General features: G+C 48.5%; 2 protein-coding genes across 5 annotated transcripts in view; one reads left to right on the top strand and one right to left on the bottom strand.

The window, feature by feature from the left end:
- Positions 1–13,262, bottom strand: part of NRIP2 (nuclear receptor interacting protein 2) — a 30,574-nt gene extending 17,312 nt beyond the window's left edge. For both annotated transcript variants that reach the window (XM_044997417.1, XM_044997416.1), the window contains exon 1: positions 12,607–13,262. In XM_044997417.1, coding sequence (XP_044853352.1) covers positions 12,607–12,837 — 231 coding nt within the window. In that variant the 5' untranslated portion in view covers positions 12,838–13,262. The remainder of the gene's footprint in view (positions 1–12,606) is intronic.
- The window catches only part of ITFG2 (integrin alpha FG-GAP repeat containing 2), an 84,198-nt gene that overhangs the window by 41,562 nt on the left and 19,185 nt on the right, over positions 1–23,451 (top strand). For 2 of the 3 annotated variants that reach the window (XM_044997307.1, XM_044997315.1), the window contains exon 13: positions 2,009–2,235. In XM_044997307.1, the coding sequence (XP_044853242.1) occupies positions 2,009–2,235 (227 nt within the window). Of the gene's footprint in view, positions 1–2,008; positions 2,236–23,451 lie in introns of those variants that run through there. The other variant, XR_006574966.1, reaches the window with a different exon arrangement.

Below are 23,451 nucleotides of genomic sequence, written 5' to 3'. Positions count from 1 at the left end.
TGGGCGGGGCGGGATGAAGCATAACTTGGCCGGAAGGAAGACCACTGCAGAGCCAGAGGGGCTGTTGGCAGGGGTACTAGAAAAGGAAAGCCTGCTAGGCCATGCCCAAAACTAGGGTGCTGGGGTGAGTCCACTCTTCTAAACACTCCATAGAGTGACACCCACAGCAAAGCTTGGGGAGGCAGCATAAAGGACACAGTGGGATACAATACATGCTTCAGAGAGATATGTGGGTGCAGGTGGGGCAAGTGGGGCAGCCACCCATGGTATAAATTGCAGGATGGAAAAATGGGGATTGGAAGAAAAAGGTGGTGGTGGTGGGAAAATATGCCTGCTTGCCCCCACTGATGACATATAACTGTTGCGGGGGGGCATAATTTAGTTATTTGGGGAGAGTATGTGACTGCCCCACAGAGGTTTTCAAACTCTGGGGTGTGCTACTGGGGGGTGAGTGCAGAGCAGTGTTTGGGGTGTGTGAGCAGCAATACTGGGGGATGAGCGGCGATGCCAGGTGGGGTTGGGGAAGGGAGTACCACCTGCATTCCCTGACTCACTTCAGTGGGCCCCCCAGCCTGACTGTATTGGGCTGTGTGTGCAACGAAAAAAAATCTAGGGGGCCATGTGACACTGTGTGCCCCCACATCCACATCACCTCTGCTCATCCTGGGTGCTAAAAATGCCTAGTTACAGCTCTGTGTGGGTGTCTTCCTCCACAGGCTTACCATAAACAGAGTTTCTAGGGCATTTTAAAACCTGTCTGGCAAAAAAGACTTTTCTCCCTCCCAGCAGTGGCAGGATGTCTCACCTCCTGCAAGGGGCAATGGCAGGAGGGCTGCTGGAAAGCCATATAAGGGGAGCAGCTGCAACAAAACTAATAGCCAAGTACTCCTCCTTATCCCCTTCCCTACAGTATAGTAGCAACTTCTCCTCCTCCTCTTCTGCTCTGCCTGGGCAAAGGAGGGGGTGGGGAAGATCTACTTGTCATACAACATTTAATACCGTGGTAGGTGGTGATGACTGCTGCTTCCAAAGGGAGCTCACTTCACCACCAGCCAACTGCTCAAGTCCTCACCCAGTGTTTACTCCGTCCCTATGTAGGGACTGTAAGGAATGAGTAAAATCCAGAAATCAGAGCAACTAATCTGTGGTTCTGCCTGCTTTCTGCGTGCTGGGGACTATAATCCTTCTGCCTGGGATTTGATGATTCAGACGTGGTAAGGGAGATCTCAGTCATAGCTGCCTAGAAGAGAGAAGGGCTACTGGATCTGGCACAGGCTGCCTCTCCCTAATAAACGGCTGCTTCCACTTTCCTCTGAAATATCCAACTCTCTGATGGTGAGTGTTCAGGCCTGCGGGCTTTTTTACCACCACGCAGTGTGAATATCTGAGGAAAAAGGCCTACTGAGTCCATCTACCTACAAGGGCAAGATACACTGTAATAATATCCTTACAGAGAACATATTCCCTCTGCATCCCATTAGTTGTCAATTTGATCTTGACCATAAGGCTATGTAAACCTTTAGATTAAACCTTAAATGGAGCCCACTCTAGCTCTGATTTATCAGCTTCCCCAGTGATTAGAGCAAGAGACTTGTTTTCTATTCTCGGCTCTGCCAATAATGCACTGTGTGGTCTGGGGCATAAGACATTCAACCCCTCTGTGCCTCAGTTTCCCTACCCATAAACTGGGAAGGATAATAGCTTTGTAAAGTGCTTTGGGATGAAAAAAATACCATCTAAGGTCAAAGAATGAAAGTAATTACACCCTTCTACCCTCCCACCCTGCATCCCAGTCTACAAGCTAAAAGGGAGGTCTGCTATTTCATTTTATTCTATAAATACTCCAAGCTCAGTGTAATGAGGTTTTAGACTATAACCCAATGCCAGTCAGGCTGCCAGCTAAGACTGGGGCCATGGGAAAAGGGCAGGGGGCGCCATATTCCCATCCTCTCTTCCCCGTGTACTCTCACACGGTCTGGCATCCAACAGGCTTTTCTCTCCCTCACAGGGAACTTTCCCACAGGAAGAGCAAGCCCTCAGCTGCTACCTCTGTCACTCAGGCCAGGAGAGAGTCAAGCATTGATATGGGGAGCTAAGCTTTGGGACAGCAAGGGCATCTGTTCTGAGAGCGGAGAACATGTTCTTCTGTCTCCTGCGTCACTGAGGAGAGATGGGAATGAAGAGGAGACAGGACAAGAAATGCAGCGTGAGAGAGAAGAGTGGAGTGGAGAGATGGTGAGTTGAGAGGTGCAGTGAAGGGAGGAAGAAGGCCCTGCCAGGGAAGCTTTCTGCTCCTGGGATGGCTGGGCAGCATTCCCTGTGGAACCTGTCAGTGCTGCTCCTTAGCCAGCAGAAGTTGAAACTAGTTCAGTGAACTACAGCACACCCATTTCCCCTTGCACCTCCTGAACTGAGAGTCCCACCATGACAGGGCCCAAGTTTCCAGAATCCCAGGTGTTGGGATTAGTAGCACTGCCCTGCCCAGCAAATACACCTTAGCTGGGAATTCTGATTGCTAGCAATGATGTAGAACAGTGGCACATGGCCGAGTCGCCCAGTTTTATCGCTCGTCTCGTTTTTCAGCTGCTGGAGTCACATGATCACTTAAAAATCTCAGCTTTCTTTTCTCTGTTTTAAAATAAGTTTCTAGCCCTCATGTTTGCAGAGAGAAGCTGAAAAACATGAAGTAAGTGCACCCTAAAGGCTCAGAAACCAGAAGGCAAAGATAAACATTCCAATCTTTATTATTTAGAGAAATCTCAGGATTTTTAAGCCATTATTGATTTTTAAGTGCTTGGGATCGGTAATACTGAAACATACATAAGAATGTCCATTCTGGGTCAGACCAATGGCCCATCTACCTAGTATCCTGTCCTCCAACAGTGGCTGATGCCAGGTGCTTCACATATAGAAAACAGAGCAGGACAATTATTGAGGGATCCATCCCCTGTCATCCAGCCCCAGCTTCTGGCAGCTAGAGCTTTAGGGACATCCGGAGCATGGGGTTGCTTCCCTGACCATCCTGGCTAATAGCCATTGATGGACCTATCCTCCAGGAACTTCTCATTCTTTTTTGAACCCTGTTATACTTTTGGCTGTCACTACAGCCCCTGGCGATGACTTCCACAGGTTGACAATGTGGTGTGTAAAGAACTACTTCCTTTTGTTTGTTTTAAACCTGCTGCTTATTTATTTCATTGAGTGACCCCTGGTTCATATGTTATGTGAAGGGGTAAATAACACTTTCTATAGGCACTGACTTATTTTTCCCCAGGGGTGCTCCGAGGCCCCGTCCCCACTCTATCCCTTCCCCCGAGACTCCACCTTCACTCTGCCTCTTCCTGCCCCCTTCCTGAGGCCCCACCCTTGCTCGACTTCTTCCTGCCCCCAGTCCACTCACTCCCCTGAGGCCCCACCCTCGCTCCGCCTCTTCACACCCCTGCTCCAACCCCTCCCCCAAGGCCCCCGCCCACTCACCACTTACTCCTCTCCATCCTCCCCCAGCTGCCAAACAGCTGTGGCTGGTGGGTGCTGAGCACCCACTATTTTTTTTTCCATGAGTGCTTGAGCCTCAGAGCACCCCTTGAGTCAGCGCCTCTGACACATTCACTTTCTCCACATCATTCACAATTTTATAGACCTCTAGCATATCCCTCCTTAATCATCTTTTTTTCCCCCAAGTTGAATAGTCCCAGTCTCTTTAATCTCTCAGATGGAAACTGTTCCGTACCCTTAATCATTTTTGTTGTCTTTCTCTGTACTTTTTTCCAATTCTAATATACCTTTTTTGAGACGGGCTGATCAGAACTGCACGCAGTATTCAAGAGGTGGGTGAACCATGAATTTATATAGAGGCAATATGATATTTTCTGTCTGATTACCTATCCCTTTCCTAATGGTTCCTAACATTGTTAGCTCTTGTGACTGCCGCTGCACACTGAGCAGAAGTTTTCAGAGACCTATTCACAATGACTCCAAGATCTTTCTTAAGTGGTAACAGCTAATTTAGACCTTGTCATTTTATATGTATAGTTGGGATGATGTTTTCCCAATGTGCATTAGTTTGCATTTATCACTACTGAATTTCATCTTCCATTTTCTTGTCCAGTCACCCAGTTGTGTGAGATCCCTTTGTAATTCTTTGCAGTCTGCTTTGGACTTACCTATCTTGAGTAATTTTGTATCATCTGCAAACTTTACCAGCTCAATGTTTACCCCTTTTCCAGATCAGTTATGAATATATTGAGCAGCACTGGTCTCAGTATAGATCCTTGGGGGACCCCGTTATTAACTTCTCTCCACTGTGAAAACTGACCATTTACTCCTACTCTTTGTTTCCTGTCTTAACCAGTTACTGATCCGTGAGAGGACCTTCCTCTTATTCCATGACTCCCTATTTTGCTTAAGAGCCTTTGGTGAAAATCAAAGTACACTATATCCACTGGATCATGACCTTGTCCACACAGGGCCGGCTCTAACTTTTTTGCTGCCCCAAGCAAAACAAAAAACACAATGTGCTGCCCCACCGAACCAACCCCCCACTCCCAAGCACCACCCTGCCGAACCAAAAAACAACAACAACAAAGAAAACCAGTGCTGCCCCGCTGAACCAAAAATCAACCCCCCCCCCCAAGAGTGCTGCCCCGCCGAACTAAAAACAAAATCAACACCCCCCCCCCAATCCGGAGCGCCGCCCCACCGAACCAAAAACAAAATCAACCCCCCCGCCCCGGAGGGCCACCCTGCCAAACCAAAAAGAAAATCAACCCCCCCCCCACCCCCTGAGCGCCACCCTGCTGAGCCAAAAATAAAATCAACATCCCCCCTCCCCCGAGTGCTGCCCTACCGAACCAAAAAGAAAACAAAAAAAACAAACCAAAAAAAAAACCAAGCGCCTCCGCCGAACCAAGATTGGCCGCCCCTTATAAGGTGCCACCCCAAGCACATGCTTGGTCGGCTGGTGCCTGGAGCCAGCCCTGTGTCCACATATTTATTGACCCCCTCAAAGAATTCTAACACATTGGTGAGGCATGAGTTCCCTTTACAAAAGCTGTGTTGACTCTTCCCCAACATATGTTTCATCTGTGTGTCTGATAATTCTGTTCTTTATTCATAGATTCATAGACTTGAGGTCAGAAGGGACCATTATGATCACCTAGTCTGACCTCCTGCACAATGCAGGCCACAGAATCTCACCCACCCACTCCTGGAACAAACTCCTAACCTATGTCTGAGTTATTGAAGTCCACAAATTGTGGTTCAAAGACCTCAAGGTGCAGAGAATCCTCCAGCAAGTGACCTGTGCCCCATGCTGCAGAGGAAGGCAAAAAAACCTCCAGGGCTTCTGCCAATCTTCCCTGGAGGAAAATTCCTTCCCAACCCCAAATATGGCGATCAGATAAACCCTGAGCATGTGGGCAAGACTCACCAGCCAGCACCCAGGAAAGAATTCCCTGTAGTAACTCAGATCCCATCCCATCACAGACCATTGGGCATATTTACCTGTTAATAATCAAAGATGAATTAATTGCCAAAATTAGGCTATCCCATCATACCATCCTCTCCATAAACTTATCAAGCTTAGTCTTGAAGCCAGATCTGTCTTTTGCCCCCATATAGTTTCAAACAATTTGCCTGGTACTGAAGTTAGGCTTACCAGCCTGAAATTGCTGGGATTGCCTCTGGAGCCTTTTTAAAAAAATAAATAAATAAGTCACATTAGCAATCCTCCAGTTATCTGGCACAGAGGCTGATTTAAGCAATAGGTTACATACCACAGTTGGTAGCTGTGCAATTTCATATCTGAGTTAGAACTCATGGATGAATTCCATCTAGTCCCTGGTGACCTGTTACTGCTTAATTTATCAGTTTGTTCTGAAACCTCTACTAACACCTCAATCTGGGACAGTTCTTCAGATTTGTCACTTAAAAAGAATGGCTCAGGTCTGGCTCACATCCTCTGCAGTGAAGTCCAATGCAAAGAATTCACTTAGCTTCCCTGCAACAGCCTTGTCTTCCTTGAGTGCTCCTTTAGCACCTCTATCATCCAGTGGGCCCCACTGATTGTTTGACAGGCTTCCTGCTTCTGATGTACTTAAAAAAGTTTTTGCTGTTAGTTTTTGTGTCTTTTGCTAGTTGCTCTTAATTCTTTTTGGCCTGCCTAATTATACTTGACTTGCCAGAGTTTGTTTCTATTTTCCTCAGTAGGATTTGACTTCCAATTTTTAAAGGATGCTTTTTTGTCTAACTACCTGTTTGTTGTTTAGCCAGGATGGTTTATATCGTTTGAGTCCCTATTATGGTGTTTTTAAAGCATTTCCATGCAGGTTGCAGGCATTTCACTCTTTTGACTGTTGCTTTTAATTTCCATTTAACTAGATTCCTCATTTAACTTTTTGAAGTTAAATGCTCCTGGGGTGGGCTTCTTTGGTATTTTGCCCCCTACAAGGATATTAAATTTAGTTACATTATGGTTGCTATTACTGGGTGGTTCACCTCTTGGACCAGATCCTGTGAACCTGTTAGGACTAAATCAAGAATTGCCTCTCCCTTTGTTGTTCCAGGACTAGCTGCTCCAAGAAGCAGTCCTTAGTGGTGTCTAGAAGTTTTCTCTCTGCATCCCCCTCGGAGGTAACATGTACCCACTCAATATGTGGATAGTTGAAATCCCCCATTATTACTGGGTTTTCTGTTTTTGTCACCTCTCTAGTCTCCTTGAGCTTTTCACAAGCACTGTCACCATCCTGGTCAGTAGTATATTCCTACTGCTATACTCTTATTATTCAAGCATGGATTCTATGGTACTGTGATTCATTTAGGATACACTGATCCTTGGTACTTGAGGTGTCTGTGGGGACACGTATTTTGGGGTGCTGGCAAAGTAACACCCCACTGAACTTCTCTATGACATCAAGATCTCTCAAACTCTGCAGGGGAGAATCTGCCCCATGGCACTTATTCACCTCCCATGATCCAGGAGAGAGTCAGAAAGGAGATCAGGAATGAGACAGAGGTGCATTTGTAACCTGCACACCACCTGGGTTTGGTGTTCGGTCCCATCTAGTGGCACCAAGACCACTTAGAGAGAGATTAATGAGTCTGCTCTACAGCCTTAGCTAAGGGCCATATGGCTTTTAGCTCATACAGTAGAGGCTCATGCACTGAGCTCCAGAGGCCCCAGATTTGATCCCAACGACCAGGGTCTGTCAGTGTTACACATGAGGCCATGACTGAATGGAGATTCTGCCCTCAAGCTGGAATGCACAGAAAGCTGCATGGCCCTACCAGCAGAGAGGCAATGTGGCCAAATGGATAGACCCCCAGACTTATAACCCAGGTCTCCTGACTCCATTCCCAGGTTGGCTATTGGCCGGCTGTGTGCCCTCAGGCAACTTGCTTCACAGCTGTGTGCCTCAGTTTTCCCATCTGTAAAATGGGGCTAATGATGCTGACCTCCTTTGTAAAGTACTTTGAGATTAAAATGCTATGTAGGAGGTAGGTATATTATCATTGTTATTTCCCTGTCTGTGGTACCATGATGACCTACAGAGTTCAGAGTGGGTGATCATTTTCAGCCAAAAATACATCTTCCCACAGGCAGGTGAAGTACCTGGGGCTGCTGTACATTTCATGTCACTCCAGGAGATCTAAGTTCTGCTTTTCCTCTCGCCCCGTGTAGCGGATCAAGCACTCACTGCCACAGCACCTCCTGCTGGTCGTCCGGGAATTAACTCATTCCAGCACTCAAAGCACCTCCTGCTGACCAGTATCCCTCCCAGATCCCGGTGCCCCTTACCTTGGGGTTCTGCCCACAGACATACCCCCACACTCTGGGTCTCCCTTCCTGGGGAACCCCCTCCCCCATGCCCACCTTGCCTCAGTGGCTAGGGCCAGTCGTCATCTAGCCCTCTTTCTCTGGGGCAAACTGCAGTCTGTAACGGCCACTCATCACTGGCAAGGGGATTGGACTGGCTGCCTCTGCCTATCCCCAGGCTGCACCTCTGCAGCCCCAGTGCCTCCTTAGGCCTTAAACAAGGCCTCAGCCTGGGGAGTTGCCAGGCTGAGCTCCCCAGCTCCTCTTGCCCTTCCCCAACTCTGCCCAAGGTACCCTGTGCTTCCAGGCAGCCTGGTCCTTCCCACTCCAAGGCTGGAGTGAGACATTTTCCAAAGCTAGAGAGAGACACTGTCTGCCTTCTCGCCCCGCAGCTCTTTTATAGGGCCCAGCCGGGCCCTGATTGGCTGCCTTCCTGCCTTCTCTTATTGGCTCTCAGCCCCAGCCCTCTCCAAGGGCTGGCTTTTAACCCTTTCAGGGCCGGAGCGGGGTGACTGCCCCACTACACCCAGTATAAATCAGGCGTGCCTCTATAGAAGTTAGTGCAGTCACACCAGTGTAAAACCACAGTGAGTGGAGAATCAGGCCCTAGAGCTGGCTAACTAATACAGGAAGAGATTCACAAATATTTTCACATAAATAGTGAGTTCACCACTGCAGTTACTGATGGGGTCATAGTGTTCGTTGTTCAAGTATTCATACAACTGTTTGTTTGTGAGAATGGTCACGTATCCTAAAAGTTTCATGATTTTATCACCTTCATGTCTGAAAGTTTGTCATAATTTACTCCCTATTCACCTGTTTAAAAAATTTCAGTCAGCCAATGGTGGATCAGATACAATAACATCTGACTTAAGTGACCAATCAAGGTCATGTTCATGAACAATTTTCAAGCAGAAAAAAGGCCTTAGTTTGTCTGATGAACTGTCCATGAAAAGGAGTTAATGCACAACCAGACAGAATTGGTCCCCTAGCTAGGCAATGCTACAAATTCCTAGACATGAAACTACAGCTAAAGTCTTACATTAGGCTGTAGGTTCTTCAGAGCAGAGACTGTATCTTCCTATGTGTTTGTACATCACACAGCACAATGCAGCCTTGATCTCCCTCTGGATGCTACCACAATAAATAATCATGTCTGGGATATGGTTTGATGGATGGTGCAGGTGTGAGACATGTTTCCCTATAGTATTTACCTTCTGCTGACTCAGTAAGAAGCTGCCCTGAGTAGGCCAAGAGTGAACTCTCCCCATCCTCAGCAGTGAGAGGTTGCAGAGATATAGGAACGATAAGGAAAAAGGTGGGGTAGGTGATAACTAGATAGTGCTCCCTGAGCTTAGGCTGTCAGCTGATCCCCTGTATCACATGGAGAGTTAGTGTTTGTACACTGCACAGTGGGGTGAGCGTGACAGATATTGCAACCCCAGGCAGTGTCTTTGGGGACCATTGTATTGAATGAATGAATGTTTTCTGAATGATTGTGTTCTGCTCCATGGGAGGGGGTTGCCACAGCTCCCTTAGGAACTAAAAAACAGAGGGGTGGGGTGGATTACCCCAGGATTGTAAATGGCTCCAGAGAAGCACCACTCCCTAGGGCAGGGATCGGTGATCTTTGGCATGTGGCTCGCCAGGGTAAGCCCCCTGGTGGGCCGGGCTGGTTTGTTTACCTGTCGCGTCTGCAGGTTTGGCCGATCATGGCTCCCACTGGCCACGGTGGTTTGCCCCTCCAGGCCAATGTGGGCTGTGGGAAGCGGCAGCCAGCACATCCCTCGGCCGTGCCGCTTCCCACAGCCCCCGTTGGCCTGGAGCGGCGAACCGCGGCCAGTGGGAGCTGCGATCGGACGAACCTGCAGACGCGGCAGGTAAACAAACCGTCCTGGTCCACCAGGGGGTTTACCCTGGCGGGCCACCTGCCAAAGATTGCCAATCCCTGCCCTAAGGTGTCGGCATGTACTGGTTCAAAGTGGGTTTTCCAGAGACTCAAACAAAGGTTTTTGATGTAAAAAGCTGAGCTTCAGCAAATGGACAGGACCCTCTGTCCAAAGTGGGAGCCAGCACTTGCAGAAGGATTGGAAGGGGATGTTGGGTCCCATAAGGAAGATGAGCGACTCCTGGCATGTTTGTTAGTAAGCAGGTAGAGAAAACAAAGACAATAAGGTTCCTGTGATACTTTTGTCCTTAAAATGTAGTCTGCTGAGAGAGAGCTGGGTGATAACTTGTAATGGCTGGCACTGCATTGTTCATAGCCCTCTGGGAGAAAGCACAGCACAGGGGCTGGCCTGTAGGTAGATTGGTTTGCTGGGGATATCACAATGTAAGGCAGGGGGCTGTGCAGCCTTAATACCCCCAGACAGAAGGGAGTGGGACAAGGGTCCCTGTCAGAGACAGGTGATGACTGGAGACCTAACTGGGCACTCCTAGAGCAGACCACAGAGAGGAAATACAGGTGCATGTAGGATAGCTCAGTGGTTTGAGCATTAGCCTGCTAAACCCAGGGTTGTGAGTTCAATCCTTAAGGGGGCCATTTAGGGATTGGTCCTGCTTTGAGCAGGAGGTTGGACTAGATCTCCTGAGGTCCCTTCCAACCCTGATATTTGAGAGATTGTGATTTGGAGACACTCCCTCAAAGGACTGTGTTGTGTGGGAATTTGGAGATGTGCCCTGGAGGGGGAAGTGGGGGGTCTTGGGAACCCAAGACTCTGTGCAGCAGTTCACTAGACACACACTCTGGTGTGTTTTATTAAAGTTTTATTCCTTTCTCATTCATTGGTTTATTATTTAATGAACCCTAAGATTGTTACAGTGCAGTTCCCTGAAACACTGACAGATCTCTAGGTTTCAAGGAGAGTTAGTCAGGGGCGGCTCCAGGCCCCAGCACGCCAAGCGCATGCTTGGGGCGGCATGCCGCGGGGGGCGCTCTGCCGGTCGCCGGGAGGGCAGCAGGTGGCTCTGGTGGACCTTCTGCAGGCGTCCCTGCGGAGGGTCCGCTGGTCCCGCGCGGCCTCGGTGGAGCTGCGGGGGACCAGCGGACCCTCCACAGGCACACCTGCGGGAGGTCCACCGGAGCCGCGGGACCGGCAGAGCGCCCCCCGCAGCATGCCGCCGTGCTTGGGGCGGTGAAATGTCTAGAGCCGCCCCTGGAGTCAGTGATGGTCCCTCTAGCCTGCTCCCCCGGGGGCTGGAGCTGTCAGGAGATGCCCCTGTTGAAGGGTCATCGACTCACTGCTGTAACTCCCTCCATCCCAGCGACAGAGATCGTCAGTCCCAGTAGTGCCTGTGCAGCAGGCTCTCTGTGAGCTACTGGCCAGGGCTGGGAGAGCACAAATCCAGGGCCTAGAGTGCTGTCGATGCCCAGCAATGGAATTTCATGTGTTCATAACCAAATTGTAGGGCTGGGATGGCTTGCTTAAATACATGGGGGATGACTGTGCTTTGGGAGCAGGGAGGGGTTTCCCATACTAGAGCCAGTAGCAGAGTGGACACCGATGCTGATATGGTCTGAATGTGCGCTCTAGGAAGAGCTGCGCAACTGACTCAGCCTGCATGAGAAGGTGGTGAGGGATGATCCCAAAGCAGAGACACAGTTGAGTCTGACATGGTGCTGATCCCCAGGCAGCATATGGTGGGATGGTTGAGCCCAAGAGAATCAGAAATCAATATGAACCTGTGAGATTGATTTCCATGCAGCCTGGCATGGCCAGGAATTGGATTCCCCCCTAATGCCCCAGCTCCCAGGCAATCATAGTACCATCACTAGTAACAGTGAGGCCTAAAAAGAGAGCAGTAAACTTAAGAGGAAAATACCCCACAGCAGAGAGAGTTGACATAGTGCCCCGTATTTGCCAGGCCTAGGGGCTGCCCCATCTCACCAGCAATTAGATCACCTCAGAGCACTTGATTTCTTTGGGTCTGGTCAGTGACTCCAAGCAACTCAACCTACTTTTTGCAGGAGCCCTTATCAGTTTGGCAAAACAATCTGGAGCTTGCAGGGGAAAGGAGCTGGAAGCAAAGCCATGCATTCCACTGGGAAACAGGATTTCAACCCAAATCCTGGATCAATTGTGGTACATATGAAGAGCACTGGGTAGTGGGGGAAAAAGTGAGAGTGCGCAATGGGAAGGGGAAGATGTACTTAATTAATCAGTGGGATATCCCAAAGGAAACCATTCCCTGTCCTTGTTATACATACCCAGGGGAAATCATGCCTGGTCTCCAACTTCTCCCAAAACTGCTGGGGCACATCCCCTCATCCCCTGCTCTTGTCCCACACTCACCCCCTGGGGAAATGTGTCAAAGCAAATCCAAAATTGGGGAATTGCACAGAAAAGTTCCAACACAAGACCTCAAAGTTTCAGGTATTGGTGGGTGTGTTTACTGCAGAATATGAGAGGGACCACTTCTGTATTAGATCATGCAGGCTCATGTCAGTCCAGCTTGTAAACACACATGTAAAACATACACAGAATCCCCATACAAGTTACACATATTTGTGTATTGTGGGCTGGGAGCTGGATCTGAGAGCTAGGGGGAATCCCCTAACTTCTACTTCCTCCTGGCTATGGAGGGGGTTAGATCTAATGAGGATGGTTGGGGAGAAAGATGCAGAGAGCGGGGGACATCTCCTTTCCCTTCACCCACCCCAGCCCTATAATGACTCTGATGGGCTGTTTCTCTTGTGCCTGGACTTGTGATTCTTTTCCCAAATTAAGGGGATGCCCTGGTATCATTAGGAAGAGAGGAGCATCCAGTTCCAAACTGGGTCCCACTTGACTCACCAGATCCTTGGAGGTGCCCAGCCTCTTCAAGCCATCCAGGGGCAGCAGGTCAGCAGAATCCTTGTGCACAAACTGGGTAGCCTGTTTCAGGCGCCTCTTCTGTTGCAGGATGGCTTTATCCCGCAGCTCCACCTCGCGCTGCCTCCTGTCCGGATTCTGAGTGCCTTCACTCCGCTTTTCCTCCCCATCCCCTGGCCCCACTTCCTGGGCGCAGGTCTCCCTCGTGCTCATGGTGAAGAGTCCAGCTGGGCAGGTTTTTCTTGGGATGGCAGAGCGCTCTCTGGGCTCCCTCTCTGTGCCTGTCTACCCTCCTGTGACTCACTCAGGATCTCTGCTCTCCCTTGCTCCTTCTCTCATCTGCCTCAGTTATAACTGCCCCATCACTGTAGTACCTCGGTGCCCTTCTCTCTTTCTGGCTTTCGCCCTGGGCCAAGCGCCTTTCCTCCCTCCCTTCTCCTGCCCTGACTGCAGCTCTGCCTCCTCCACCCGGTGGGTCCCTGCTGTAGCAGAAAAAGCCCCACGTCAGAAATCAATTTCCATAAATTGCAGCAGAGACCGTAAGATGCTTCGGCTGGAAAAATCCAGCAGCAGAAGGATGGCCCTGCTGCTGGGGGTTGGACTCACCTTCCTCCTGCTTTGTCTGTGTGTGCACACACACTGTCCTGTTCCCCACTGATACGCCACAGAGATTGTAAATCTTTCTGTGGCAGGCAGGCTGTGCTGCTCTGTGTCTCTGCCGGGGTTTTTGACGCATCTCAGTAAGTCTATTAATACTGGAGAGAACATACTTTGCTCTAGGAGATGATGCATTGCCTCCGTAAATGGGGGAGAGCTTTAGCCTCCAGGGTTCTGGCAGGCATGCCTAGTCTCTCTCATTTGGGTGGAAAGTCACACAATTGGGACAGTTTTGAAACCCAGTGCTGGAGGATTTTACTGTGCGTTTCCAATGAGACACAGAAGGCCTGCTTTTTCACTCTCACTGATGTGACTGCAGTGGGCCGGATTCTGATCTCACTGGAGTAACTCCACTGAAGTCAGTGCAGTTGTAAACATGTAAAATCAGAGTAAGATCAGTGCAGCTACTCCTGATTTACACCAGCATGAGATCTGAATCTCTTTTTTTAATTTCACCTGCTGAAATTGTTGCTATTTGAGAGCCTTGCTCCAGGCCCTGGTACAAGGGGTGGGGGACACTGCAAGTTTTACCCCTTCCTCTGTCCTTCCATCTCTGCTTTGAATTGTCAGCTGAAGTCTGGGCTGTTTTGGTCCCACTGTATTGGCAAATGAAATGCACTGAGAGTCACTGAGTGCATGATTCTAATTTCACATACACATGAGCAAATCAGGAATATTCTATTGAAGTGGACAGCATTACATCAGTGTAGAACTGGTGTGAATAAGAGTAGAATTGGGCTCTAGACATTTAATTCTATAAGGTGTGACAAAGTTCCTCCTCTACCTTGATGGGTCCTGTGCTTAGTGGCAGACTTGCTAACCTCAGTGATCTTCCCTTCTGGTGGAACTCACAGTCTAGGCCAACTCCTCCTGTGTCGGATCAGGAGTTGGGAGGTTTGGGGGGAACCCAGGCCCACCCTCTACTCCGGGTTCCAGCCCAGGGCCCTGTGGATTGCAGCTGGCTCTAGTGCCTCCTGTAACAGCTGCATGACAGCTACAACTCCCTGGGCTACTTCCCCATGGCCTCCTCCAAACACCTTCTTTATCCTCACCATAGGACCTTCCTCCTGGTGTCTGATAATGCTTGTACTCTTCATTCCTCCAGCAGCACACCCTCTTGCTCCCAGCTCCTCACACATGCATGACACTGACTAACTGGGGGGCTTTTAACTAGATCCAGCCAGCCCTTGATTGGCTTCAGGTTTCCCAATCAATGTAGCTATCTCCACTGCCTTCTAAAAGGATCTTAATTGGCCCCAGGTGTCTTGATTAACCTGGAGCAACTGCCATTTGGTTACCAGGGATTTGGTTAGCCTGGGGCTAACATACCTGTTCCTCACTACTTTACTGTAGCCATCTGGCCTTGCCCCATCACAAAGGTCAAATTCTGAAGTCCTTATTCAGGCAAACTCCCATTGATTACAATGGAGTGACTCTTCATTTACACTGCTGTAGATATTCCTACCCAACTCTGAGGAGGTATTGGAGTGAGATGCCTACAGAAGATAAAAGCTCTACTGCTAACAGCTAAAGAAGATTCTCCTTTAGCTCAGGTGTCAGAAGCCTGTTGTTTTTTTTAGCTAAAGTTCTGGCTTCATACCCAGAAGCCACAGTTCTACCTCTGTGTACGCAGCTAAGGACTTATGCCATCCTCAGCACCTGAGAGGCGCTGAGGAGTTCTTAACCAATTCTTTCGTTTGTGAGTAAAAGCCATGGGAAGCTGCCAGGTGGGAATTCAACTCACCAACCCATCTAGCCAAGAAACAGGAGATGGAAAACATTGGAGCCATCCCTTCCAACAGCATCTGGTGAGGAAGAGGCAAGTGGCAGCAACCAGGATAGCTGAGGAGTGAAATTTCCTCACTGGCGGTGCGGAGGTCCCCCCTCCCAGAAGATGAAGGAGCGGGAGACAAAATGAATGGGATTCTCCCTCCACCCGCCTCTGGGATGTGAAGCCAGAGAGAATAAGGCAGCTGAACTTTGAGGTGCTGGAAGAAAAAAGCTGAGAAATCCAGTGCTGGAGAGTCCCCTTGCATCATGCCTGGCAGTGGGGACTTCCCACAAATATTGTGACTGATAGAGTTATAGATATTGGCGATGAGAGACCCATTTAATCACTCTGCCCATCTCTCAGGGGCCAATGCAGCACTGTTCCCTATAGAACATAGTCTAGTGCTTTGTCCAGGCTATTTTAGAAGTCACAAGCCATGAGGTTTCCACCACTTACTGCCTTTGGGAGACTATTCTACAGCGTCTTACTGCCTGGAAGGGTTTATCTAGCCTAATCTTCTTTTTCTTAACTCCACCCCCAATTCTTTTACCACCTTAAAGAATTCCTCTCCATCTTTGTTTTTTTTTTTATCCATTCAAATATCTGTAGACTATTAATTTGTCTTCTCTTAGGACCAGCACAGTCCAGGGGAAGTTGGGTCAAAGGTAGCTTAAAAATGTCTTTGCACGATTCCACCTCTGAGTTGCTACAGGGGTCAAAGCCACACTCAACATAATTTAGGCAATCCAGAGGCCATCTCTACATTATACCAGACCAGCCTCCCACAAGGCACAATGGTTTCAGCAATATGTGCTATAGCCCCATTCCCAGCATGCCCCCCATTCCCAGGGTCTCATGTAGGGTGAGGCCAGTGAAGCGTTCCCCAACACAGTGTGACAGACCTGGCCACCACAAGCAATATATTTGGGGACCATATTGTATTAAGTGTATGAATGGTTTATGTACCATTGTGAGCCAGGGATTGTATGCAGCTCTGGTGGGGGGAGGGTTTCTTTTAGCTCTGCCAGGAACTAAGAACAATGGGAGTGATTAAGATGAATTGCTCAGGTTGTAAACCCCTCCCGAGAGGTACCATCTCCTGAAGAGGTGACATATACTGGTTCAAACTGGATTTTCCAGAGACCAACATACGGACTTTTGGCATAAAAAGGTTGTGTTTAAACTGACTCAGGGCCTTGTGTCTGACCAGCAAATAGACAGGACAGGGCCCCAGAAGACTGATGGGTGACTTCTGGTGAGTTGTTAGCATATCTATAGGAACACTTATTGGGGTTTTTTTTTTCCCCTCTGTGATGATTTTACCTTGAGAATAAAGGTGCTTGCTTAGAAAGAGCAGGATGGTAACTTGTAACTGCTGGCAATACCCTGCTTGTAGCCCTCAGAGAGGAAGTGTTACCGAAATATCGGGTCTGCCTAGCTGAGAGCCAATAACAGCCTGACAGGGATAAGGAAAAACGCTTTATTCTGCAGAAGAAAGGAGAGCTCTGTAATAGATACAGAAGACTCTACCTGACACAAGTTTTACAGATCTTTTATACACATTTAGACAAAGACATGCCGTGTTAAAACTTGATTGGTAGTTACCAGACCCCGTGAAACCGTTATCTGGTCAGGGAAAACTGGCTTGGAGCAAGATTTTTCTGCTTTGCAACAGAAAAGGAAGGTTAGTTGAAAAGTTCAGGGTACTGTGTACGTGAGGCCTTTGGAGGCTTCTGCCTCCACCTACTGTCCGTTTGCAAAACTATTAAAAGGGCGGGGGGGCACCAAATAGCTTTCACAGAAGCAAAGCACAAGCAGACCAGCTTGTTGGGCATATCACAGCAAAGGCTGCGGACTGTGCAGCCTTAACACCCTTGGTCGGAATGGAGTGGGACCAGGATTCCTGACCAGAGAAAGATGATGGCTTGAGATCTCAGGCCTGACTGGGAACTCCTGGAGTGGACCATGAGGGCGACAATACAGGTCCAGTTACCCTGAAACTGTGACACACAGTGTCTGTGCCAAGGGCATTCTCTCCCAACCCCTTAGGTGCTGTTAACAGCCCCTGTATACCTCCAGGGGAGGGCTAAGGTAGGAAGAGAGAATCTTACTTAGACAAGCTACACCCATTTCTCTCTTTTAATCTCTTCAGCCCTCTGCTCTTCTTCCCCACTCTCCTCCCCTTTGCTTTGAATTCCCTCCAATTTGTCAATTTGATAATAAAATACCTTCTTCCCCACCGCTCTGCAAGTGATGAGCAGGCTACCGTATTTACATGTTTGGCATGTTTCCTTGAAATAAATATCCTCCCAGAGGTACATAACAATTTAACTTAGCTATTAGACCTGTGGTTTTCAACCTTTTTTTCATTTATGGCCCCCCTAAAAATTTTTGAATGGAGGTGCGGACCACTTTGGAAATTCAGCCTGTGGTCCATGGACCCATACCATAGAAGTCTTAAACTGAAAACTGACTGGACATGCTCGGCATGACGTTTGATGCAGCGTAAGAAAGGGCACTAAACTGTGAGTGTCTATGGTAATGCCAACACTTCCAGGTTTTGACCCATAAGTGGGGGGATTCAGATGCCTTTTCTGGTATCCAAAACTTTATTTTCATAGTCACCTTTTGCGGACCCCTTAGACATAGTCTGGGGACCCCCAGGGTCTTTGGACAACAGGTTGAAAACCACTGTATTTAGACAGTAAACGATTAGACAATAAAATGGACAGAAAGATGCTCATACTGCTGCTGAGGAGATATGGAGTATCTGAGGATTGGTGGTGAATGCACAGTATAGATTACCTAAAACAGCAACCCTAATCAAAGTTGGACTGCACCAGGGGCTGGCCCCAAGTCCACTGTTGTTTATCATATTGATGGACTATATCAGCAGAAAGATCTTAATGGGAAAAGGCGAGAAGCTGCTATATGTAGATGACATAGCACTAAGGACATCCTCAAAAGAAGACGTAGAGGAAATAATGGTATGACCAGCTAAACGGACATAGGATGAAAATGAGCATAACTGAGGGCAGTTCTACACTACAGCCGGGATCGACGCTCTGAGATCGATCCACCGGCGGTCGATTTAGCAGGTCTAGTGAAGACCTGCCAAATCGACAGCAGAGCACTCTCCAATCGCCCCCTGTATTCTACCCCCAATGAGAAGAGTAAGGTAAATTGATGGGAGATTTTCTCACATTGGCCCCGCCCCCGTGGTGTAGACCCCACAGTAACTCGACCTAAGGTACATCGATTCCACCTATGTGAATAACGTAGCTGGAGTTGTGTAGCGTGGGTCGATTACCGTGTATAGACATAGTCTAAGACTGAGGTCAGATGGGTTGGTAGAGGTGCCACAGGGAAACTGGATATAGAGATTAATGGAGTGCAGCTAAACTAGACTGACCAATTGAGTACTTTGGTGGCTGGGTGACAGAAGACAGCAGGCTTGAACATGAGATACAGTCCAGACTGAGGAGTGCTGGAAGAGTGTGCAATAACATTTCAGGAGTTGTACATGACAAGCATATACCATGGAGACTGAAAACCGAATTACATAAAATAATGATGCACCCCACAATGTTGTACGGAGCAAAAGCCCGGGCGATAAAGAGCTGGCAGGTTCAACACATACAGGTGTTTGAGATGAGATCCACCACAAGAGGATCTACACAAAGAGATGGATTTTGAAATGAAAGTATTAGGATGGAAGTCAAAGTCTGTGCTGTGGCTGACAAAATCCAGGAAGCACAACTTTGCTAGTTTGGACACATGCAGTGGGTGACCTGGTGAAGACAGTATGTCAGGAGAGGGTGCTAGGAAAGAGACCCTGAGAAGATGATGGATGGATTGCACCAAAGATGGTAAACAGGTGAACCTTAGTGCTGCCTTGGACAGAAAAAGGTGGCAGATGCTTGCATGACAACCCAGCCCCAATTGATGGGATAAGGGGAAGAGGAAGATCAGATGGTGAAGCCTATCTTGTCAATCAGAGTGTGGAATAATTCGCCTAATTAGGTAGCAAAGGTACAGTCTTAAACTAGGAGGTAGGACTATGGAAACAATGTGGCAGACAGTGTCCAGCCTATCTGATATGAATTCTACCTGCTGTATAAATATTGATTATTTTAATGATGTGTTCTGTATGTATCGATTTCACTATCTTGAGCTCAGCTGCATATAAATGAGCTATCTCTAGTTGCATGGTAATGAAGTACTATTAACGGTGGTGTTAGAATCATTAGCCCTGCTACAAAACATTCAGAGATGTAACAGAAAACAGAGTGAAGACATCTCCCTTCAACTACAGAGCTTCGTGCACTACATCTGGCCCTTTTGGCCTTGTCTTCACCGGGGGAAAACGGTCTAATTTTACCTCAGCCTGCTAATGTGTGAAAACTACAACTGCCTTGTCCATACTAGGATTGTACCCCGTATTAATGACCACTAACTTACATGGTAAAAAAACCACAACTTTTTCCCTAGTGTCGTGCATCTTAAATGAATCTAAAGAGTATGTTAGAGTATAAGAAGAAGGATGTCCTTGTAGTGAAGGCACTGGTTTGGTACTGGGATATTTGGGTTCACTCTCCGTTCTGCCACAGGCTTCCTGTGTGACCTTAGAGGTGACCCAGTCCTGAAGAAGAGCTCTGTGTAAGCGTGAAAACTTGTCTCTCTCACCAACAGAAGTTGGTCCAATAAAATATATTACCTCCCCCACCTTGTCTCTCTAATGACCTTGGGCAAGTTATTTAGTTTCTTTGTGCCTCAGATCCCCATCTGCAAAATGGAGATCCTAATACTTCCTTTCTCCCACCTTTTGCCTGCCTTGTCTGGTTAGCCTATAAGGTTTTTGGGGCAGATACAGTCACTGTGGTCAATCCCTACCACTTTGGGGCCCAGATCTTGTTTGGGGGCTTTCAATGTTACCATGGTATAAAAAATAATTCCATAAAAAAACAACATTAAAAGATTGCAAACAACATTATTAAGGTTGCAAAGTCAAGCACTCAAAAGTTAGGAAATGCCAGAATGCAGGCTGCTTGTGCAACTTTAATTTGCGCCCCCTTGTGCATATGCATTGGATGCAGTCTAACCATACTATCTGAATGGTTCACAGGCAACCTTATATATGGCAATTCCTAACTTCTGAGTGCTTGACTTTGCAACCTTAACCTTCTTTTAACAGTTTTTAAATGTTTTTCTTAATTAAAAAAAGAAAAAATCCTAAAAAATAGAAATTCTATCCTGTGGAACCAGACAGCCCCCCAGTTTGGGTCATCAGCAGGGTTCAGGCCTTTAGACCCACAGCACAGTGGAATAATTAGTAGCACTAGTAGGCTAATATCCTCTACTTCAGTGGTTCTCAAAATTTAGCAACCTGAGGACCCCCATTTTGATTTTTAAAAATTTGTGGACCCCCAAACCTCCCACTCAGCCCCAGACCCTGTCCCTATTCCACCCCTTCCCACCACCCCTGCCCCTCCTCTTCCTTGCCTCTTTCCATCCCCTCCGCTGAGCATGCCCTGTCCCCACTCCTCCCCCTCTCTCCCAGTGCCTCCTGCATGCTGCTGAACAGCTGTTCCCTGGTTTGCAGGAGGCACTGGGAAAGAGCGGGAGGAGTTGATCAGCAGGGTCCACAGATCCCCTGGAATACCCTCAAGGACCCCTAGGGGTCTGTGGACCCCAGTTTGAGAAATGCTGCTCTGTGTGGACCAGCCACAAGAAGACAATGAGACATGCTTTACCAGTATGTTTCACAACTATTTGCTGACCGTAAGTGAATATTATGACTCAGGACTCCTGGGTTCAGTTCCAGGTGCTGGAGGGTCGTGTACGTGTAGTGGTTATAGACCCTTCTGCTACTGTGCCCCCATTCTGCCCCACTCCTATCCACCTCCCATTGCCCTGGCTCTTGCCTCCCTCCCACTCTGCTCTTAGCCACACCCACCCATCTCCTGGATCCTCCGGCTCCTTCTCCTCCCCCCCACCTGCATTCCACTCAGGTTGCTTCCTCCCTCTATTCCAGTGGTCCCCAACCTTTTTGTGGCCAGTAGCACATTCATGTTTTCAGAAGAGCGTGGCGGGCGCCAACAATTTTTCAAGGCTTATTTTGTATTTGTACATTAAATAATATAAGAAAAATATATTTAATATTACATAATATATGAATCAGGAGAGAAGCCAGAGAGAAGCTGCGAGGACAGAGAACATCGGTGGCCACAGCCCTGGAGTATTCTGTCCCCAGCAGGTGCCGGGCCCCAGATTCTCTTCTTTGCTGGGCACTAGGTGGGCCCTACACCTGCCGGGGACTGAGAACACCAGCGCCTGCAGCCTAGAGTTCTCTGTCCCTGGCAGGCGTGGGGCCACAGCTTCTCTCCTCTGCTGGGAACTAGGCAGGCCCCGCATCTGCCGGGAACAGAGAACACCGCGCCCGCAGCCTGAGTTCTCTGTCCCTGGCAGGTCCCCTGCTGGGCACTAGGCGGGCGCACATAAATGCCCCAGCAGGCGCCATGGCGCCCGCGGGCACCACGTTGGGGACCACTGCTCTACTCCATGCTGCCTGAATCCCAGCAGCTGAAGCACTGAGAGCACAGGAGAGAGAGTCCTCTTGCTCTCAGTTCCTGTATCCAGTGCCACAGCTGGAAGGAGCAGCTGCATGTAAAATTCTGCCTAACCCCCACCCCGTAGTCCTGTGATGGAGCATGCTCAGTATTGAAAGACGTCTGAGAATTTAACTGCCAGACTTGAAGAAATCTCTACTACTAAGCATAGGGGGAGGGGTAGCTCAGTGGTTTGAGCATTGGCCTGCTAAACCCAGAGTTAGGAGTTCAGCCCTCAAGGGGGCTACTTAGGAATCTGAGTCAAAAAATCTGACTGGGGATTGGTCCTGCTTTGAGCAGTGGGTTGGACTAGATGACCTCCTGAGGTCCCTTCCAACCCTGATATTCTATGTGGGAGCTGAGATTTTTAGGCAGCTTATAACTTGGACAAATTTTCACAGGAATGACAAAAGGCACATACTGGATATTAGCACCCCCTCCCCCCTACAATGTTGAATGCCTGCTCCAAAGCCTGGAGGCAATAGAGCTTTTCAGCAAAACAGTCATAAGAATTTTTTAATCATATTTTTTCCTAATCTCATTCTCATCAATGATGGAACCATTCGGCGGATACTCAACCACCGCCACGGTCCTTCGTCTGGCGCCCACCAGAGAAAAAGGTTGGGGACCGCTGTCTTAAGTGCTGATCTCCCACAGAACTGGGGGCAGAGTGGTAGTAGATTGTAACTCCTGGATGCTGCCAACTAGTGGCAGGGTGGTGCTTCTGGGAGTAAACCATCTGTCTGATCACTGGTCTGGGGTGAGTTCTTAGGAAAAGTGTAATGATCCTGAAAGCATTTGCAGTGGTCTCACCAGTCACCAAACACTGGCCCTTAGGGCATTGGTACCACCTCATTGGAAGAAGTTATTTTGTTCACCTTTGTTGCTGAATGCTAAATACATAAAACTTTGTTAGTTTTCCAAAACTTTAAAGACACAGTTACTGTCTGAAGGCATGAGGACTGGCAAAGGTTTGTTCTGTAACTTTATCAGTAAGATGAGCCCAGGTGGAGGACAGACTGCCAAGCAATGACATTTACAGACTGTCAGGAAAGAGCTGCTGAGCCGGAGGGGACCCACGAGGCCTTTGAAGCAGGAGGAAGAGAAAAGCGACTAATAAGGGCACAAAGTAAGAACTGGGGCTAGGGGAGGGGAGCTACAAAGAGAGCAGCCTTACAAACACCAACATATCAAACAGGAAAGAGAGGGAGCGGGATTCATCCCAATCCAGGTGTGAGGAGTTGGGACCAAGGAGGGCAGGCACCAAAGAAATACCTGCTCCACTGTGAGATTGTCCTAGATAGAAGGTAAAAGGCCAAGGTGAGGACAATGAGGAAAAGCCCAAGTCAAAAGGCAGGTGGGAGTGTAACCCACACACCTCCTGTGTGTGGTGTTCTGTCCCATCTAATGGCACTGAGACCACTTAGAGAGCGTTAAATGAGCTTGCTTTATAGCCTTAGCTAACAGGCAGGCTCTTGCGCTAAGCTCCAGAGGTCCCCAGTTCAATCCCACCCACCAACAACCAGGGTCTGTCAGTGTTACAGAACTGAGGGCGAGAAACAGGCAGCACCACACCTGCTCCTAGCAGCCCCGTGTAAGTCTTCAATATGTCCCACTACAGGAGAGGCCACTTCCTTGGCAGGGATTCCAGAGAGTAATGGAGAGCCAGCTGGAGGAACCTGTGAACAAGGCAATAAGAGAGTGGCTAAGGGGAGAGATGGAATGAGCACAGAGAGACAGCAACCAAGACAAGGTGGAGAATGGAGCAAAGAGGAAAATGCCCAGGAGAGG

The sequence above is a fragment of the Mauremys mutica genome, chromosome 1, assembly GCF_020497125.1.
Source record: "Mauremys mutica isolate MM-2020 ecotype Southern chromosome 1, ASM2049712v1, whole genome shotgun sequence".
Classification (NCBI taxonomy): domain Eukaryota; kingdom Metazoa; phylum Chordata; order Testudines; family Geoemydidae; genus Mauremys; species Mauremys mutica.
Note: the sequence above shows the minus strand (reverse complement) of the source record. Positions and strands in the feature narration are given on the sequence as shown.